Here is a 21,826-nt window from a genome sequence, read left to right on the forward strand (position 1 = left end):
AATAATAACTGTCACACAGGAATGTATGCAACACTCTCTTATTATGAATGTCTGCGTTGTAACTTTGCCGTATAAATGAAAGGCAGTATGTTGAATCTCATCTCAAACATTTCTGAGCCAAATGTAAATTCCTTGGAGTATGTATGTATGTATGTATGTATGTATGTATGTATGTATGTGTGTATGTATGTATGTAATCTCTCTCTCTCTTGCCCTTCTTTGCCTTTGCCTAGTACCAAGCACCAAGCTATATAATATTAAAATGTACCAGAAATTATGGTTCACAAGAGTCTGGATTAATTTTATATTCCAGCATGTCTGAAAGAAAATTGCGCAAAGGTAGGCTTTCTTGTTCGATTTCAACTGAGTTCTTTGAAGCTATGATACAGAATATGGTTAATATTCTAAAAAAAGAGGTAAGAACCAAATCTATTAAATCAGAAAGTTAAAAGGTAGAATCAGAGGATAGCTGTAAGAAGTGAAGATCAACCTGCACGAAAGCCCACAATCTCATACAGTACAGTTAGATGTAAAGTCAATCTGTGATAAATGATACATTTACGTCAAATAGTCCTTGATATTTGCGACCTTGCTAGTCTGAAACCCTAAAGAATTTAAGGTAGCAGCATATATTTTATGGATACTAAAATACTGATTGACAGTATTAATCAAAATTATGCCCAAATTTTCTAACAAAATTTAAATGGTCAATAGAATTAGAACTACATTTAAAGTGAAATGTATACCAATGGAATAAAGCCCTGTTGAAAAATGAAGGTGTTAAATTAAGAAAACCAGCTAAGTTTAAAAAAAAAAAGCAATATATGAAAATGCATGAACAAGGAAAATTATACAAGCTGTCCCTAAAGTCTTAGTGCAGTTTTAAGATACTGAAGCTTGAAAGCATTAAAACTTAAAAATGCATTAAGATGTTTGGGACATTGCATTGAAATGTAAGAATCATGGTAGGAAAAAGTGAGTTTTCTGGCTCTGTGTATGTGTCTGTATCTGGATGTACACACACAATTTTTCCCATTACAATGGCTGAACTGAATGTAAGGAGGGAGTTACTAATCTACTGGATATAGGAGGCAGTAAATATGAAAGTGGCAGCCTAGACATCATCTTTCAAGAAATTATCAAGGAAAACTGCCCTGATATTTTAGAACCACAGGGCAAAATAGAAATTGAAAGAATCCACAGATCTCCTCCTGAAAGAGATCCCCAAAGGAAAACTCCTAGGAATATTATAGCCAAATTCCAGAGTTCCCAGGTCAAGGAGAAAATATTACAAGCTGCCAGAAGGAAACAGTTCAAGTACTGTGGAAACACAATTAGGATAACACAAGATTTAGCAGCTTCTACATTAAAGGACCGCAGGGCATGGAATATAATATTCCTGAGGGCAAAGAAAGATAGGATTACAACCAAGAATCACCTACCCAGCAAAACTGAGTATAATCCTTCAGGGGAAAAAATGGTCATTCAGTGAAATAGAGGACTTTCAAGCATTCTTGATGAAAAGACCAGAGCTGAATAGAAAATCTGACTTTCAGATACAGGACTCAAGTGGAACATGAAGAGGTAAACAGGAAAGAGAAATCATAAGAGACTTATTAAGATTGAACTGTTTACATTCCTGCATGGAAAGATGATATTTATAACTCATGAGACCTTTGTCAGTATCATGGTAGTTGGAGGAAAAAAATTATATGTATGTATATGTAGATAGATAGATAGAGGGCACAGGGTGAGATGAAGATTAAGGGGTCATATCTGGAGAATAAAATTAAGGGATGAGAGAGGATTATACTTGGAGAAGAAGAAAGGGAGAGGTAGAATGGGGTAAATTATCTCACAAAAAAAACAGAAAAGAAAAGTCTCTTACAGTGGAAGGAGAAACGGGGGAAGGTGAGAGGGAATGAGTGAATCTTATTCTCATAGGATTTGGCTTAAGGAGGGAATAACATACACATTCAATTGGGTATGGAAATCTGTCTTACCCTACAGGAAAATAGGGGAGGAAGGGGAGAAGAGAGCAGGGGGATGATAGAGAGGAGGGCAGATTGGGAAGGGGTTAATCAGAAGTAAATACTTCTGAGGAGGGACAGGGTCAAAAGAAAGAATAGAATAAATGGGAGGGCAGGATAGGATTAAGGGAAATAGAGTTAGTTTTTCACAACATGTCTACTTATGGATGTGTTTTGCGTAACTGCACATGTACAACTTATATTGAGTTGCTTGCCTTTTCAATGGGGAGGGTGGGAAGGGAGGAAGAGAGAAAATTTGAAACCTAAAGTTTTAAAAATATATGTTTTTAAAAAATGTTTTCACATGCTACTGGGAAATAAATATAGGAAATGGGGTACAGAAGTCTATCCTGCCCTACAGGAAAATAGAAGGGGAAGGGGATAAGAGAAGGGGAGAAAGATAGAAGAGGGGACAGAGTAGGGGAAGGGATATTCAGAATGCATGACGTCTTGGGGTGGGGGGGAAAGGGGAGATGGGGTGAAAATCTGGAACTCAAAAACTTGTGGAAGTGAATGTTGAAAACTAAAAATAAATAAATTTATATTAAAAAAATATGAAAGTGGCAGCACAGAACCTCCCCAACTCCAGTGTCAGAGAGGCAAGAAAGTTAACTCACAAATGGCAAGGTAAGCGGGTGAAGGCAATACTACTGGGAAAAGGATATACCATCCCCATTTTTCTGTGCTGGGTTGCACACATGAGGGTTTCTTATTATCCATCACAGTCAAGAGGTACCTAATGCCAAAAGAAAGTTGCTGTTCCTTAGCTTAGGGGGTGAGGAAAAAATTCTCTGCATGTCAGCATGTGTGATACAGATCAGTTAACACATATGAACCAGCAACCAGATGATGTCTGAAAACGATCCTCCAGAAAAGTAAAAGCATCTACCTCAGCTGACCCTTCTGTTCCCGACCTAATGACCTATTTATCCCTTTAAATGATTGACTGGTATCCCCACTGGGAACTCTCAGGACATCAAGAGAGGGTTTTGTTGTTGTTGTTGTTCTGTTTTAAACAAAAGGCAAAAACAATCAATCTCGGGAACAAAAGAACAAGCCTAAGCACAATTCATCATTTTGCTAGGCTCGACATCTAATGAGGACAGCGCAATGTAACCACTAGGCAAAAAGAAGCGTCAGCACAGGTAGTATTCACTAATTTGCTAATCCTTGATGGATTTTATTAGCAAGTTCAATAACTCTCCCCCTGCCCCAATCTATTTCCCTAGAAGGCTAGCCCTAGCTCTGCTAGAAAGGTATCTCATTTGCAAGATGGCAGAGGCTAAGTGCATAAACATCACTCCACATCAGAACACACGACTTTTAGTCACAGTTCTTCAATTAACTAGCTGTGACCTTGAGCAAGTCATTTAACACCTCTATGACTCAGTTTCATCATCTACAAAATGAGTGGTTTGGACCTGATAAGACTCTAGGGTCTCTTGCAGCTAGAATTGCATTGTAATATGGTGAATTTTTCTTAGTATGAATTTTTAATAATAATGAAGACTCACTCTGATGCTTAAATGACAAATGGAGGTATCCTTAGATTCTGCAAAGCAATGACTAGGAACAGGCTTTGGTAAAGTACAACCAACCTGAAAGACAGACTATGGGAGTGAGGCCCAGTCCATTTAGACGTGACAAGACTAAATATAATTAGGAGGCTGGTCATGCATTTTTGGCTACAGAGAGATTAATGAAAACCATCCAGTATAGCAAGAAGGGAGGATTCACACCAATGAAATAAAAGATCTTTTAAAGTACCAAAATATAACAACAAAAATTTACACTTTTACAATACTTTATAAACTTTAAAGAGCTTTACATATATTAGCTCATTTTTATTCTCATATCAATTTGGTAAAATTGCTCAAATATTAGGATATGCATTTTACAGACGAGGAAACTGAGGCACAGAGTACTTTTGTGACCTGAGGTCCACTGTGATTTATGTGATTCACACAAATAGAAACAGGAGGCAAAATTACATCTTTTGACTCCACTGGTTTTTCACTATAGTAGACTTCCTCCCACAAGACCACAAATATACTTCAGAACAAAAACTTTCAAATAATATCACCACTACTTTAAGTAATATGGCATAATAATATAGTATAATATGATAAGTAATATGATATAAACGTATAAATGAATTATATAAGTAATATAACATAGTATATAATATAACATAACATAATATAAATAATATATGAATTTAATGCTAACGTCAGAGTTGACAGAGGGCTGGCTATGCAGTCAGACCCACGTTCAAGTCCCCCCATCACACATACTGGCTGTCACTTGGCCTCTCAGGATCCCAGACAATTCTTTAGGGTTAGAAGTTGTAGAGAAGGTGCCTATTTGCTCTGAAAGAAGAAGTCTCTCACCTCTAGTTCTTAATATGAATGATATCACAAGTCCAGTTCAAAAAATAATAATTATGTGCATGTGTGCATATATGCACAGACACACACATGAATATTAAATGTTTATAGTTGAGACAGTGAATTATGATAAATCTTGGCACAAATTCTAAAAGCTTCCCACTCTGAAGTTAAATACTATCTGCCTCCCACACCTGAGCCATGATCACTGGCCATACTCACTGCAAAAGCCTCTTTAATACATTACAGCTTCATGTGGACCTCTGCCAACCCACTCCTATCCCAATTCACAAAGAGCTTCCAAACTGATCTTTTTACTGTAAAAAAATTTCCTTTCAAAGGTTTATGACAATCACTGTATTACACTCAATCCCTTTAAAAAAGGAGCTGGGGAGCAGGCATAACCTTCTCCATTGATCACAGACACAGAACTGGAAGGGACTTTATTATACTATCCAATCCCCTCATTTCACAGATGAGGTTAGTGAAATCTAAGATGCATACTGCCAAATCAGTTGTCAAATCTTATTCTGTTTTTTTTTTCCTTTTTTAAAATTTTTTAAAAATTTATTTATTTTTAGTTTTCAACATTCACTTCCACAAGATTTTGGGTTCCAAATTTTCTCCCCATCTCGTCCCTCCCCCCACCCCAAGATGGCATGCATTCTGAATACCTCCTTCCCCCAATCTGCCCTCCCTTCTAACTCTCCCACCCCTTCTCTTATCCCCTTCCCTTTCAATTTTCCTGTAGGACAGGACAGATTTCTATACCTCATTTCATGTATACCTTATTCCCCAGTTGCATGTGAAAACAATTTTGTGCTCTATCCACTGTGCCACCTAGCTGCCCCTTGAAAACAATTTAAAAAAAATTTTTTTTACGTTTGTTTTTAAAACTTTGGGCTCCAAATTTTCTCCCTCCCTCCTAACCTACCCTCATCAAGAAGGCAAGCAACTTGATACAGGTTATACATGGTTAGTCATGCAAAACACTTCCACAGCAGTCATATTGTGAAAAACTATGTATATTTCCCTTAATCCTATCCCACCCCCCCTTTATTCTATTCTCTCTTTTGACCCTGTCCCTCCTTAGAAATGTTTGCTTCTGATTATCCCTTCCCCCAATCTGCCCTCCCCTCTATTATCCCCCTGCTCTCTTGTCCCCTTCCCCATATTTTCTTGTAGGGTAAGGTAGATTTCCATACCCAATTGAGTGTGTATGTTATTCCCTCCTTAAGCCAAATCCCATGAGAATGGGATTCACTCATTCCCTCTCACCTTCCCCCTCTTCCCCTCCATGCTCACAAGAAGCTTACATTCAAAGAATAGACAATATGTATGTAGATAGATATGGATAAAATAGATACAAAGAAATCTCAGAAAGACACTAACATCTTGGAAACCAACGTCATCTCAAGTACCACTTTTTCCTATTTTCCAAAGATGTTGAAAAGAATGAGATTATGAGAAATGCAATATCCAATAAAGAGTTCATGAATCTTGTCACTCTTATGCTTTATAAGTAAATCTCTCTTAAGTAGCAGATCTCTAAAAAAAGCAAAAGTGTTTTAATTGGTTGGATTCTACAACTGTGTTTCTTTGTACACTAGCTATGATATCTTCCTATTCTCTTAAAAGGAAAAATTCAAGCAATGAAGAATTGTGTGCAGTGTAAATTTGTTTGAGGGCATGATGTAGTGGACAGAGGTCTCCCTCCACATTGGAAAAATTCAAGTTGTGTGACCTTAGACAAATCACTTAACTTCTCAGTAGCCTAGACAACCCTCTACAACTAAATTGCAGAGCAAGTACCCCTTTGCACTGGTACGAGAATTTTTTTTTTTGTACCAATGAAAACAAGTTTGAATATATAAACAATCAAAGCCTTAGCCCTAAAATCTGCATTAGTAAAGTTCCCTCTCTGAGCGCAGTTTTCTTATATAAACTGTTCTACTGAAACATGATGACCACATTAAAAAAAACTAAAAAGTTATTCGCAGAGATAATATTACTCTCTTCTCCAAGATAATTAGGAGGAAGATGAGAAAAAGAATACAATAACATCCCTTTAAAATACATATCTTATTTATTAGACTCACTCTTCTTGGGCCCTGACAGCAGGCCCTACAATAATGGGTTGATGTTGCACAATTACATATTTAGACCAATGTAAGGAATATATATATATTATATATATATATATATATATATATATGAATATATATATGTGAATACACACACACACACACACACACACACACACACACACACACACACACACACACATATATATATAAAAAACAATTAGAGCTACCCAAAGGTTGGCCTCAGAGATGCCTTCCAAAGTTAGGATGCTTTGATTCTTTGAAATCTGATATTTTGTCTATATATACTTGACCAAGGAAATATATGAAATACACCAAGTGCCAAATGGGACAAATGTGCCATATAGCTGGAATAAAAAATTCTACATGACAGTAAATGAACAGGAGACGATGTCTGTGTAAATGGGAAGCCAACAGTTTTACATAAATTCACCATCTTTCTTAAGATTAAAAACTTTATGTCCATGGGTTTTATTGCATGCATGTTACTGATAATACTTTATACTTTATAAGGATTATATTTTAATCTTTAAGTATTTTTAGACTAAATGAGGGAGGGTGTAATAGCAAGCAGAAAGTATTTTAATGACTGCAGTTGTCATGTATACAACACTTAAGAAAGAATAACTGAGTGAGCAATTTATGGAGCTTCCAGGAAAAAACAATTTAGGCTAGGGTTCATCTATTTAAAGACAATTATGTTAATTATGTTATGAATTTCAAAATGCCAAAGCACTATCTATTCCTTCCCTTTAATCCAGACCAAATAAGGATGCACTACGTGCAAAGCATCATTTGTTAATAGTTAGGGGGTACAAAGACCAAAAAAAAAGTGGCTATGGTTATAAAATGAAGGCCCTTCTCACATGAAAGGTAAGAAAAGCTGGAAGCGGGAAAGCTAAGGAGAAAACAAGAAATAAAGAGTACACAGGGAATAAAGCAGCAAACAGCAGAAGCAGGGGCACAGGTCAGAGAACAACAAGATAACAGTGGTACCTAGACAGGTGTGAGATGGAGGCAATAGGGATATTACACAGTCCTGCCATTCCAGTAAGGCCTGTAAGCGTCTCTGTGCCACGTACTACAGGTCTACCAACTACAAAAGGGGAGGTATGAACATTTAGTGGCTAAGGTTATGAAATACTCACTTCCAGACCTCTCCAGAGCATCATTGTACTATAGCCTATTACAATAACTGATGCTTACAATGATCATTTAGTAGTCAAGAAAAGGTTGTCATTTGTATTATATGTTGCTTAATAAAGCAGGCAGGAAAGTAGTCCTCCTCCATACCCTTCTGCTTGTTCCAGGGTTAAATTTCATTTACCTGGGGGGAAAGATTCTTCAAAGGCTCAGGTGGTACATGCTGTATTCTAAAAATTTCAAAAATAGAACACAAATAATTTATTAATAGCATTTTTGTTGTGGTTTGTCCTTCATTCTCGAAGAGGACCATGACATCAGGAAGATGATGTCGAACTGGATTTCAGTGAGGGAGGGCTATGCAAAGTTACTAGCCTCACTTTCTCCTCCACAGCCATCTGGGTCCAGTGGTGAGATATACATCAGGACAACTGGAGAAGGATGCAGTGGGAGACCTGGGCTTTTTTAAGCTAAGCTCTTTCTGAGTTCCTACTTTGACTGAGGCAACATAGTATAGAGATAAAGAACCATGCTATGGAAAATTTCAAGTCAAAAGTTTAAAACTCATCTATCCATTCAACTCCTTTTCTTTCTCTTTTATTTTCTTTGGCGAGGGAACCACAAGGTCGTGACTTCTATATTTAGGGCAGAACTCCAGACTAGAAATGATCAATGAGGAGGAAATATTCCTTTTATTTTCTGCTTCAGAAAGCCAACTCTGGCCTTTGGAAGGACAGGGTGTTTGTGCTTTCCATATCCTTCACAGTGACAGAATCAATGCACCAACCAACTAAATAGCATTTAAGCGTCTATGATGTGTCCGACACCACGTTAGGTGTTGACAAAAGTGAAACAATCTCTGTCCTCAAGGAATTTACCTTTTTATCCTGAAATGAAAGCATAGAAATGAGAATCAACATAAAACTGATTAAGTTAGCCACATGCAGAAGAAATCCACGCTCAGAAAGTTTCTAGAAATGTATTACTGAGATGAGGTAGCTTCCCAAATCTCATGGTATAAGCTTTCTCCCAAGTTTCTTTTAAAGAAAAGTAAGAAGTAATTGATGTTAGATAAACTATGATCTAATAAATTTTAGCAGTCTAAATTAATGTTAATATCATTAAAGAAGAGTGCTAGTCTGTAGAAACCCTAGAAAAAGGGAAGGGGAAGCAAAGATAAAAATATTAGACCTTAAGAAAGAATACACTATCTAGTGCATCATGAGAAAATATACTCCACAGTTGGGATAGAGATAGGCCAACATTTTGGGTGAACTCTCCCTCAAGACCCTCCAGTTTCTTTTGCTCTATTTTCATGCTTTTCATTATAATATGCTTTTACTTATAATATGCATCTTGAATTGATTTTTCTAGGCAGCATGAGGGTGGGAAAAAACATTAGATACTAAGTATGAGTATTCTGGTTACTTCTAAGGTATATCTCCATTCAACCCTATTATTTTGGTATCTCAATGAATCTATGATTTCTTTGACATGGGTACTTGACACAGTGCTGAGGAACACAATCTATCCTTGACCACCCATCCTGTGAGACTCTTACTCTTTTCTTGCTACAAACAAACCTGTGATAGGATATCTCATCCAGTGGGGCTGGAGGTCATCTGTTAGTTCTCTGGACACTATCTGGATACTGACCCTGAAGTTGTTCATCAGTTATCCCTCATTCCTGATGCATAGTTAACTCATCTTTTTACCAAGCCACACCTTTTGCTAATGACAATGGTGTCACGGGGGCCACTAAACCATATATAAGGATCCCTGAGGGTTGCATAATTTTTTTTTAAAAAAGCACATATCAACATTATCTATGGTCTTTCCATTTGTATTTATTTTGTTGAAAATATTCCCAATTACATTTTAATTGGATTCAGGCAGCACTGGGGAATTGCAGCTCATGGACTGCATGTTTGATAGCTCTGCTCTCTGCTATTTCCCTGGCACGGGTTCTCATTTGCAGTGTGCTAGCCCATTCATGCCCGCCAAGTACCTTTTCATTGTCTTTTGGCCAACCCTTAATTAAAGTTCTCCAGAGACTGGTATAATGCATCATATACTATCACAGGAATGATATTAAAAAGATGGGCCAATTTCAAGGAAAAGCTTAAGGACATTAGGACAACCATGCGATTTCCTAAAAGCAATCTTCTGTGCTCTTTTTTCTGTTCAATTCTGGACCTGGCCCATTGTCCATTGGCAGTGTCTTTTCAAGATAGACGTACTCATGGAAAAACTCAATGGATTGGCCAACCAGTGGTATATAACATTTGGACAACAGACATTCTTCATCCACTTTTCTTTTTCACTATTATAGCTAGTTAAGTCAAACCCTTGGGGGTGGAAGAGGGGCAGAGGCAGAAATTAGTTAGGGGGAATGTGCACTTATTAAGCATCTACTAAGTATTTTATAAATATTATCTCTTTCATTTGATCTTCACTACAGGATCTCCTAAGATAGGAGGTAGGTGCCATTACTCTCACTTAACAGTTGAGGAAATCGAAGCAGAAACTAAGTGACTTGCCCAGGGTCAAAGTGTCTGGGGCCACATTTGAACTCAGTGCTTCCTATCTCAAGGCTCAGTGTTTTATCTACCGAACCACCAGCTGCCTACAGAAGGGTCTTCAGTGTTCCAGGGCTTGATGTAAATCAGTGCCATGTCAATCAAGATATATAGGAAATAACTGTTCCATTTGTATTCTATGGGGATATCAGCTAAAACTAAGGCAAATGCCTTTGGCAAGCATATGTCTCCCTGTTTTATACCTTCTTTAATACTACTAATCTGAGGTTATCTTTATTATTACATCCTTCAAGGTATTTTATGCGATTTTTGAGATATGTATGAGAGAGATGTTATTAGAGGAAGGGCTGTCTTTAAGGCAGAATTTTTTCAACTGAATTAATTTTTTTTCATTGTTATTTTAAAAAAGAACCACACATAGTGGGATCTTGTATTCTCTACATTTTTCAGTTACCTAAATTATGTGGCCAGCTAAAGAATGTCATCTGGGTTAGTCTACTTGTTCCCTCTCATTTATTTATTTATAATGCACATTTATAGTTACATACTAATAGTTATTTTGTTCTTCAGTCATGTACGATTCTTTGTGACCCCATGGACCATAGCACAGCAATGCTGTCCATGGGGTTTCCTTGGCAAAGATAATGGAGTGATTTAAAATTTCCTTCTCCAGTTAATTAAGGCAAACAGAGGTTAAGTGATTTGCCCAGGGTCACACAGCTACTATGTGTCAGCAGTCACATTTGAACTCAGGTCTTCCAGACTCCCAAAGCTTTATCTACTGGGCCACCTAGCTGCCTCCCAACAACAACAAAAGCTATAGAATATCATGTGGGATGATGCCTTCAATGTGTACATAGATCAATTATTTTCACCAAATTACTAATATTATCTATCATTACTAATATTATCAATTTTTTTTGGAGGAGGGGTAATAATTAAGATTTATATGCCTTTGGTATTCTGTTTCTTCAGAACCAATGCTCCAACATTCTCCAAACTGTTGATTCCAGAACAAACCTCCTTGGCAATACTTGCTCAATTCTACATGCTATTCTTACCTTTTTCTCCAATGCCATTTCTCTCATGCCAATCTCATGTAGCATACCTGAGACATATCCAAATATAATGGGGCTACATTGTTCTGATGGTGGAAAGAATTTATTATATACATTTTTACCAATTTCCCCCCCCCCATTTTCAGTGTTTCTTGCCCTCCCAGTTTCATCTTCAAATGCTATCAGGATGACTTTGCTTAGACAGGTTACCTGACTCAAATCAGTAAACATTTATTAAGTACCTACTATTGTGCTAAGCATTGAGGATATAAAAAGAGGCAAAGATAGTTTCTGGAGTTTACAATTAATGGGGGAAACAATATGCAAACAAATGTAAATAAAGCAATCTACATACATGAAAAATTAGAAATAATTAAAAGAGGGATGACACTGGAATTAAGAAGGGTTAGGGAAGGTTTCCTAAAGAAGGTGAAATTTTCATTATTAAACTTCCTTTCAAATTGTTTTTCTTTCCACTGATTCTTGTCATCTTATTAGGTGATACTTTCTACCACTTTGTGCTGTAAGATTCTACAAATGAGTTTCTATTCTAAACTGGTACCCTTTGTAGTCAAATAGCTCTCTCCACTTGACAATAAGATCAAGTTTTGCTTATTGAGGCATTTCTAAGCTTTTTTGGTTTTCTCATTATATCATTTGATTTACATTACATACACTTCTTCAGGAAATAGTTATAATCTGTCAACATCCATTCCTTATTTTTTTTTGCCAATTGTTTTTTCTTTTATATAATAGCTCAGTTGTTTTAATTGCATAATGCCTTTTTCTCAATTTTATTCTTTCTTTTAATTTTATGATGATTTTTATTTTTACCTTGCTCCCACAATCTGGTGGTCTTTACAAAGACAGCTGACTTGAGAATGAGTCCTTCTTCAGTAATAAGCGACTTCCTGGTTTTTAAAAAATTAGTTAATATCATTTTCTAAACAATGCTACTTGAAGTTTAGTATGACTAGGGCATTCCACTAGCTGGGGGCAGCTTGCTGACAAAGCGTAGAGAATGCTGGACCTGGAGTCAGGAAGACGTTAAGTTCAAATTCAGTTCCAGGCACTTACTAGCTGTGGGAGCCAGGGCAGATCACTTAACCTCAATTTCCCCATTTCTTCAACTGTAAAATGCAGACAAAAATAGCACTTATCTCCAAAGCAATATCTGTAAAACATAGCACAGTGCCTGGCACATAACAGGTGCTTAATAATAAATGATTGTTTCCTTCTTTCCCTCCTTCTTCCCACCACTATGAATTTTTAACATGGAATTTGGGTTTAAAAACTTTCATTTTCTGAATTTGGTGGGTGTGAATGTTTCTCAGATCCTTATCACACTCTGTGTAAACTGATAAAATCAAGTTTCTGAACTTGAAAAGCTAAGCCTCAAAACCCTGGACCCATCATGGTATAGGCATCTTTTAAAGTTCAGTCTGATCAGCTCATTACCCTCTTTTTATTCAACTACAATTCTGTTCTGTGCTTTGAGCTTTTTTTTGGTTGTTGAAAGTCCTTAATTTTCTCTGTAACAGCTGAGTTTTCTATAGCTCTTCAATGCTTAAAAGCATTTTACATATGCCCAACTGTTACAACAACCCTGTAACGTAAACCCTATTGGTATTAGCACTACTTTAAAGAGGAGGAAACTGAGGCCCAAAACGTTTATGTGCTTTGCCTTCATCATCATATAGCTCCTATCAAAGACTTTATTTGAACCTGGGTCTCTGCTGACTCTAAATTCAGTGCTCTGTCCAATATAGTATACTGCCTCTCCATCACAGTGAGTAGGAGATGTCTCAGTGGGTCAGCTTCTACAGTAGGCTAAATTCTCCCCCCAAAATAAGACTTTACCCATTCTTCTGTAGAGGAAGGGTCTCTGAGCTAACTTGTTTTACTTCTTTATATGCAGATTTATATCTATTTATCGAGATATAAAAAGATATTTATATCTATATATTTATATATCCCAATGAATTGGGATAGATTAGGTATTATGCTATAATTAGGTTTCAGTGTATTTCTTAGTTTTGCTTTTAAGAGGCTAAAAGCTCTACTGTATATGATTTTTGAAGACTTGAACATAAAATCACAGAAGCTATATACAGAACCTACATCCTTTGAGAATGACTTAATGTAAATACCCTGCCAGAAATAACATTGGGCATCATAAGAAAATCTTAGGGATTTTAGATGTAGGACGCTTGCTTGCCTGAGCAAAATCTAAGGTTGCTTCCAATTCCATGAAGTTATTATCATTATAAACAACTGCAATTTCTACCATGATGATATCCTCCTAATGCCTTTAAGATGCAAAAATCTCATTTTAATAACTTTCTGAAGTAATGAAACTTCTTTTAAGCCTATGATTAGAAATATGAAATATTGAATACATAATTATTTGACTCAGAAGGGCATTAATAGTTTCATAGTAAGAAGCAAAAGAACAAAACATAAGTAAATAAAAGTAGGGTGTTCTACATCTTAAAAATCAATAGACTGAATGGAATTAGAATCAATACACTGAATAAGCAAGATAAATTATGCTATACCCTTACAGTCAACATTTGTTTTTTTTAGTTTTTCATTATAGATGTCCAAACTAGTGCTAGAAGAAAAAGAGACTCATGAAACTAGCCAGGACATTCATTCATACAGTGAATGAAGACAGTTTCACTTTTATAATACTGGCTTACACACATGGACAAAATTCGCAAGTCATGTGGTATTGATGGGGCAGTTAGGTGGCACAGTGGATAGTGCACAGGACCCGGAGTCAGGAAGACTCATCTTCCTGAGTTTAAATCTGGCCACAGAAACTTTCCAGCTGTGTGATGGTGGACAAGCCACTTAATCCCGTTTGCCTCAGTTTCCTCACTTATAAAATGAGCTAGAGAAGGAAATGGCAAAACACTCCAGTATCTTTGCCAAGAAAACCCCAAATGGTGCCACAAAGATTTGGACACGACTAGAACACGACTGAGCTGAACTCAGCTGTGGTACTGATATCACTAACATACTTCTGACCACTTGAAAAAGCCATATTTCTTTCAGCGATGCTCGTTAAGTTCTCGGAAAGCTATCAAAGATGATATCTGCAATACTAGCAATAAAGATGACCTTGGGGTGGCAGGATTTAAAAAAACAAAAATTAACAGGCAGTTCATAAAGCACAACTATTAACAACCTTTGTTTGAAATAGAGGAAATAATATATCACTAAATGGGTAAAAGGGAATTATTCACAGAAGGGAAACCTTACGTTGTCAACGGTGAAAAGAAACTTTATTGGTATCTACATAATATAAAGATGGCTGAGAAATAGACAATGAACTCATAAATACCTTAATTATCCATAGATAATAAACTCACAAAAGTTTCTCATCCTCCTTCTCCCCAAGAGGAGGAAGGTACTCTAGCAGGAAGAATGAAATAAGCATAAATTATAACAGCAAGTAAGTGAATAACTATTCCATTAGTGCTCGATTAAATAATTTTCGAAGCAGTTAAAGTCACTTTCTGTACTGTTTCTCCTTTAAAAAGCAGTTCAAAAATGTGTCATATACTCTTATATGCTGCTACTAGCACAATTTGCATGTGTTTGTATATCCTTCCACATCACGAAAAAATGAAATGAAATCCCAGCAATGCTTCATTGTATCATGGAGGTGACCTCGCACCCTCAAAGACTATGCCAGTAAAACACACATCTGGCAACACTTATCAAGCTAAAAGGATTTGAGAAGAATCAGATTTTGTTCACATTAACATATGTATCTGAATACTTATTTTTAAATATTTAATAATATAATATTTTAAAAATATTTTAAAGCTTTCAAACATAGGTGCAATAGCATGCTATTTATCTTCTGTTCAAGGAGTAGCCTCAGTAAATGTGGAGAGGTAAAAGTTAGTCTCCAAGTAAGAAATTCTAAGAGCCAGAGTAGCTCAAGAAATCTATGGTCCACTAAGTCATAGAAGGGCAGCTATTTATGTCACTGGAGGTAGACTCAGAACAACAAAAATCAAAATCTTTTGAATTACTGAAATATTCAATTCTCATGCATTTTTTTTGTTCATTTAAAAAAAAAAACAGAAACAGAAAAATCAGCAAGATGAAGATCTGGAGATTGAATAGGACTTACCGAAGATTCACTATCTCTAACAAGGAAGTCACCTTCGACACCCCGCTCATTAAGGGCACATTCGGCCTGATGTCGTGTAACATTCCCATAATACCACTCTCTTCCAGCAAACCGTCCTGTAGAAGATGGCCCTGTATAACTTATCTGAGGCGGATGGGAAGTGTTCATGGCAGGACCATCACTTAAGACGACTACGTAGTTTTTAGGGACAAGGCCAATTTGCCCTCGTGAATTTTTACATTTCCACCATTCTGGGTCATTTTCAGGTTTTTCAATGACTTCCATTGTTTCCCCTTTCTCAAAGTTGAGCTCTTCCTCTGTAACAGAACTGAAAGGATAGAGTGTTTGAACAATATGGAGCACTTTCATACTCTGGCCATTACTCATTGATGCTCCTTTTCTTAAACTGAGGAAACTTGGGGAATCAGCTGTTGCTTCTTCAAGTTCCTCTACAACGTAGTTTGAAGGAAACCAGCCAATCTGCCCATTGTAGCTACCTCGCCACCAGCCATCACTACACTTTTCCATCACGATGACCCGGGATCCTTTCACTAGGGAGAGTTCATCCTCCCTCTCTGCAACATATGCGAATTTAACATAGGCTGGGATGTTGAGGTCATAAATCCTGTCCGCGGTGCTTCCATTGGATGGATACTCTGCATCCGTACTAGGGGTGGGAGAGGCATCTCTTGTGCTTGTCTTTCTTTTCGTCTTACCCAACCCTGTCAGAAACAAAGGGGAAAGCTTAGTGATAAAACAATTAAGTAATAAACATAAAGTCAAGTGTTTTTCAAAATACAAAATGGAAAGCATTTGTGGCTGACAACACACTTCACTGTCAACTTAACAAAAACAATGCACAGAAATAGATTGGCCATGTGTGATTAGAAGACCTCATGATTACCATCTGAAAATATTAACATGGTTGCTCAAAACTACATTTCAACAGATGGCTTAATTAACGCTGAGCTGTAACTGTAATTTACATTCACATTCATAATACCAAAAAAGTCCAACATAAATAGAGGATAATCTGGCCTCAGACGTTAATTAGCTATGTGACCCTGGGCAAGTCGCTCAAGTCTGTTTGCCACAGTTTCCTCTTCTGTAAAATGAGCCAGAGAAGGAAATGGCAAACCACTCTATTTTCTTTGCAAAGAAAACCCCAAATAGGGTTACAAAGAATCAGACATGACTGAAACAACTGCACAACAACATAATTGTCATTCACTTTGGAACCTGCAAAGTAACTGGTAATACTGAAAAAGCCCAATAAAAATAGAGGAAAGCGAGCTTAGTTTACTGAAAAGATAAATCATCTGGGGACAATTTCTACATCCCGCAGGTACACTAAGTACGAACTCACAGCGTGTCGTTAGTACTCTCTCACGCAGGTGGAAGGCTGGGCTACATGACCACTAAGTGCTCTCTTAAATTCTAAGGTTCTAGAAAACTTTGAATTATCCTTATTCCAATACATACGCTTATTTTTGTTTTTAATATTAATATTTTGTTTTAATGTCACCTTCCTTTCCAAACACAACCCTTCTCTCCCCCAAAGGCCTTCGCTTATGACAAAAACTGAAGAAGAAAGAAAAAAAAAATGCAGGTTAGCAAAATTAACCAAGACACTGAGTCTGATGGCAAATGCAAGGCATATGTCATCTTTGAAGGTACTTGGTACACAGGCTGTCCAATATAAGTACTCAAGGTGTCCAAGAGCAGCATCCTCTTCTACCTAGGCAGGGACTGATGCTTCTAATTTCTAACTGAATACTAAAAATTTTCTCCCCATTCATACTTACCTGCTCTGCGTTCTAATCTTTGTTCTCTGCATAGGATAGTCAGTGCTAATAAATCATCAGCTTAACTAACCTCTGAAAAAGTTACCTAATGTATTGTCACTTCCAGGTAATCTCTTCTTCAATGATGTCTTAACCTGGCCCTGGTTAAGAATGCAGTAGGTCCTTAAGAAATAAAACCGCTGATAAAAATTTCAAACACCACGACAAGTTAGTGGGGTGTGGGCTCACCACAAGAAGCTTTTCCCTCAAACTTTGAGAGAAAGACATTTATAGTTGGGAATTAGTGACCCATCCATTGACTGCTTCTTAGACTATTTTAAGTGCATAAAACATTTTACTGTTGTTCAGTTATGTTCTACTCTTTAGGACCCATTTGGAGTTTTCTTCACAAAGATATTGAAATGATTTGCCATTTCCTTCTCTAGCATACTTTACAGATGAGGAACTGAGACCACGGATTAAGTGAATTGCCCAGGGTCACAGCTAATTAAGTGTCTAAGGCTGGATTTGAACTCAGGAAACCAAAGGTCAGCAAACATAAAGATGTGATTTTTTTTTTTTCCTCATTCAAGTTCACTGACCTGCCTGAAATCTATCAATAGATCTCGAGGGAGTCTGGTGACCCCTGTTGTAGTCCTTTGGTATAACAAGAGACAGGGGAAAATGGGAACACGGTATTAAAATTACGACATGAAACTGTGTCCTATTTTTGATAGTCTGTCCAACATCCTTTAGATTGTACCACCTTAAAGTGTTCAGAGGACACCATCTTAAGATAGAAACATATTGCCAGTTTCCTTCTAGAACAAGCAGATAACGGCAAAGAGATGCAAAGTTAACGGCAAAGTCACGTCCAAATAACTTGCAGAAGGGGTCCCAAAAGAAAACTAAAATGGGAAAGCCAGACAAAGGGCTTTATTTTTGTTGTTTATTAACTTATTTATCCTTAGAAATATCCACACCATAATTTTTTAAAGCATATTACCCAAATTCACTTCTGTTTAATGACTACGCTATTTCATTATATACTAAAAACATTTAGCTTAAGTGCTTATAAAGCATAATAGAAACAGTCTGGTGCATTCAAATAGGTAATTCAAAAAGAAAAAAACCAAACTAAGTGCTATGCCACTAACCAGCCAGATTGCAACATAAGGTGTGAAAGGAATCTGCTGCTTGGAGCCACTATTGTGCTAACTTGAAAATAATGACCTACTTCCTTGACTAATGCAGGAGCTCTCACCGTGCCAACAGGCCACTCTGAACTGTTCCAAGTGTTTACCCTATGCCCTCTTATAATAAGCTCATCCAGCCTCCAAGCTCATCTAAGCTTCCACACTGAGTTAATCCTTCCATAATTTTATCATTCTTCAACTGAGCATGAGCAGATATACTATTTAGAAAGCTGGCAGTGGAGGGAATGATTTTTATTGTGTTCTGTGATACAATTACAGGAAAATGGTGCTTAAACTGCTTACTCTGGGGGGAAGCTGGCAAAGGTTTAAATTCACATGAAAAATTCCAACATTAGAAACTGAACAATAACGTTTGTCAAGTGAGATGCCAACATGATAGCAAGAATTAAGGAATATTAAAGAGGGAAGAAAAAATGTTCCACCACCCTCAAGTTTTAGAATTGTAAAGATGCTTGTCAAAATGTAAACCTAAAAAACTAATGATCTCATTTCTTTACATATATCCTAATGACTTTTTTCTCCCCACCCACAAACGCTAGTAATTTAGATTTTCAAACAGATAGTTCTTTAAGCTTCAATTCTCTCCTTCATCTCTGAATAAATAACTAAAATTAATCTTGTGGAGTTGAGAAACTGATATCCTAATACTGTGACCCTCACCTTTAATATCAGTTCTGATTTTTTTGTTATTTAATTTTAGGCAGTTACTAACAGTAAGAGGTTCATTTTTTCAGTTATTTGACATCCAGAACAGATTTCCCCAACAAAACAGTGCTCTAAATGGTGTACAGGGTACGAGGGCAATCCACAAAAGCCTACTTATGAAATTAATCAACATTTATATAAATATTTACATGGGAAAACGAATTCAAAATTTAAACTTGGGACTCCAGGAGTATCTTTTCTTTGGTGGTAGGAGAAATTGGGACATCAATAAATAACTTTGTGACCTTAGGCAGCATCATCTTAACATCCCTGGGCCTCAGTTTCCCTCAGTAGTAAAATGGGGCAGGAGGTTGGGTGCTGAACTTAGCATTTATTTACTTCTAAGGTTCTTTTCAGCACTCAGATCCTTTGATATATCTAACTCCCTCTGTGACTCTTGTGACGTGAGCCAGGGACTCCAAAGGGAAAAACTTGCAAGATAAGGGATGAGGCCCCATTAGTAGGTAAAGAGCTACAGCAAAAAGATAAGAAGTAAGGAGGAGGAAAATGATGAGGTAGAAAATTGGTGAAATGATGAGAAAGGGCTATAGGGTAAAGGTTGTTGGAAGGAAGTAAGGGAAAAACATCAGTGAGAGGGATTTTCCTACTCTTTTTGCTTTGTTATTATACTTAAATAGCACTAAAGGGGTTAGAAAAGTGGTCTCTAGATTTTCTTCTTAGAATTTTTCAGCAACCCCCTCCCCCAAAGTACTCTAGGCTCAAGGCAAATTTATTACATTTTGTGCAAAGGACAACCTGAGTTACTTTTCTCATTTTCATCTCTGCCTTGGCTTTCCCTTTTACTCTCACTCCAACTTCTTCTGTGTTGTTTTTAAATCATACCATTTATCTGGTTGAGTTGCAACAGAAAGGAATGAGCAGTATTTAAAATGAAAGGAAGTAAACAGATATCTTTATTATGATAGCAAGGGTTCTAGTTAGACATTTACATCTATTCTTTAAAACTCGAGTACTATTTAGAATTCAGAGTTAAACCTTTATTAACCAGAACCCAAATATCTAGATCACTCAGCTAACATTTTTTTTCTCTGCATAACACTTTTAGAAGAAAGGAAACTATTATTAGTATATGCCCTTGAACCAATGTAGATTCAACCTAATTTCTACACTTAAAGTATTACACAATCTGAACAAATATTCAATGCTATGAAACATTTGATAAAATATTGGGCCATCATTTAATTGTTTAGTGAAGTATGCTGAGTATCTAATTATCTGGGATCATTTTAGAGTCTATCATTAAAAGGGACTCAGTAAAAAGCTAGAAAGGGAAGCAATGATCACAAAGAATGACCACAGATTTTTCAAGAATAAAGATTAAACTCTGAAAATTAAGAAAATCAAACTGATTCTCTTCTGTAATTGATTTCATTTTGTATCACTAACGGCATTTTGTGTAACTAGTGAAGTCACATTTCATTTGTCTCTGAGTTAAGTTTGGAAGTTCAGCTTTCCTGTAAATCACTCATCTCTAAGCTAAGTTTAGAAGTTCAGATCTCCTGCTTAATCACTCTTCCAGTCTTGTGTCAAGGAAAGCTGCAATCCTTGAAGGATACAGGTGAATGTCAGGGAAGCTGGTCTGTTATCTCTGCAACACTGACTGCCCTTCAAGAGAATTTGGTCTGTTATCACTGTGATACTAACCATGCAGATGGACACCACCAATGAACTTTCCAAGCTACAAGATGGAATGATGAGCTGCTGCTAGCTCTGCACTCCAAATTTCCAGCCAATCATACTGTCCCCCACATCTAAGATGTTGCAGGTTTTGAAATCACTCATATTGTTTTCCTCATCTATGATGCTACCTTCTAGTTTTTGGATGATCCTACTTTGGTCCATAAAATTAATCTGTCAGTGCTCATTCAGGATCTTTTGGCTTGCTGAGGAGCCAAAGACTGGTAATTGCTAGTCTTACCAATCAACTGAATATGTTCAGAACTTTGCACCTCAGTTTACCTTAATTTCAATTGTAACAGATTCCCCCCCCCCTTTTTAGACAATGTTCCTTACAGATCAAAGGAATATTGTAGATGTGGTAAACCTGGATTTTAATTACTTTTTTACTAGTCAATAACCTTTATTTAGCATTTACTCAACACAGAGTTGGGGTGAGTAGAAGCTGCTAAAAAAAAGAACACACTTCACATGAGTAACATTCTTCAATACAAATTAAACACATATTTTATCCAGTCTTAGTAAGGTATTTGGCAAGCTCCCTCATGCCATTCTTGTTGAAAAGATGGAGAGGAGTGGGCTTGAGGGAGTACAATTAGAAGACCTTTAGTAGAGTGCCTCAAGAAACTATACTCAGTCCTATAATGTTTTAACATGTTTATTGTTAACTAAGGAAAAGCATGGAAGATGTTTATTCCACCTAAAGATAGTATTAAAGCCATCAGGGATAACCAACATACGGTATAACAAAGTCAGGATTCTAAAAGATCTTGACAGGTTGGTTTATTACTGGGCTGAATAATATCACGTGATTTAGTAGAGTTGGAACATATAGATTATTATAGATTTATGTAGAATTTAAAATTATTCTAAATTTAGAGCTTGGAGACAACTAGGAGGTTACTAATCCTGAATCCCTCATTTTCCAAATGAGGAAACTACAGACATGAAAAATTAAGTATCTGGTCTGAAGTCATACAGTTAATAAATGACTAAGATGAATTTTGAA

The 21,826-nt window shown here is 36.7% G+C and overlaps 1 protein-coding gene across 2 annotated transcripts in view; it reads right to left on the minus strand.

The window, feature by feature from the left end:
- Positions 1-21,826, minus strand: part of NCK2 (NCK adaptor protein 2) — a 105,858-nt gene that overhangs the window by 67,492 nt on the left and 16,540 nt on the right. For both annotated transcript variants that reach the window (XM_020987926.2, XM_020987925.2), the window contains exon 2: positions 15,414-16,135. In XM_020987926.2, coding sequence (XP_020843585.1) covers positions 15,414-16,135 — 722 coding nt within the window. The remainder of the gene's footprint in view (positions 1-15,413; positions 16,136-21,826) is intronic.

The sequence above is a fragment of the Phascolarctos cinereus genome, unplaced genomic scaffold (assembly GCF_003287225.1).
Source record: "Phascolarctos cinereus isolate Bilbo 61053 unplaced genomic scaffold, phaCin_HiC Scaffold_7;HRSCAF=346, whole genome shotgun sequence".
NCBI classification, from domain to species: domain Eukaryota; kingdom Metazoa; phylum Chordata; class Mammalia; order Diprotodontia; family Phascolarctidae; genus Phascolarctos; species Phascolarctos cinereus.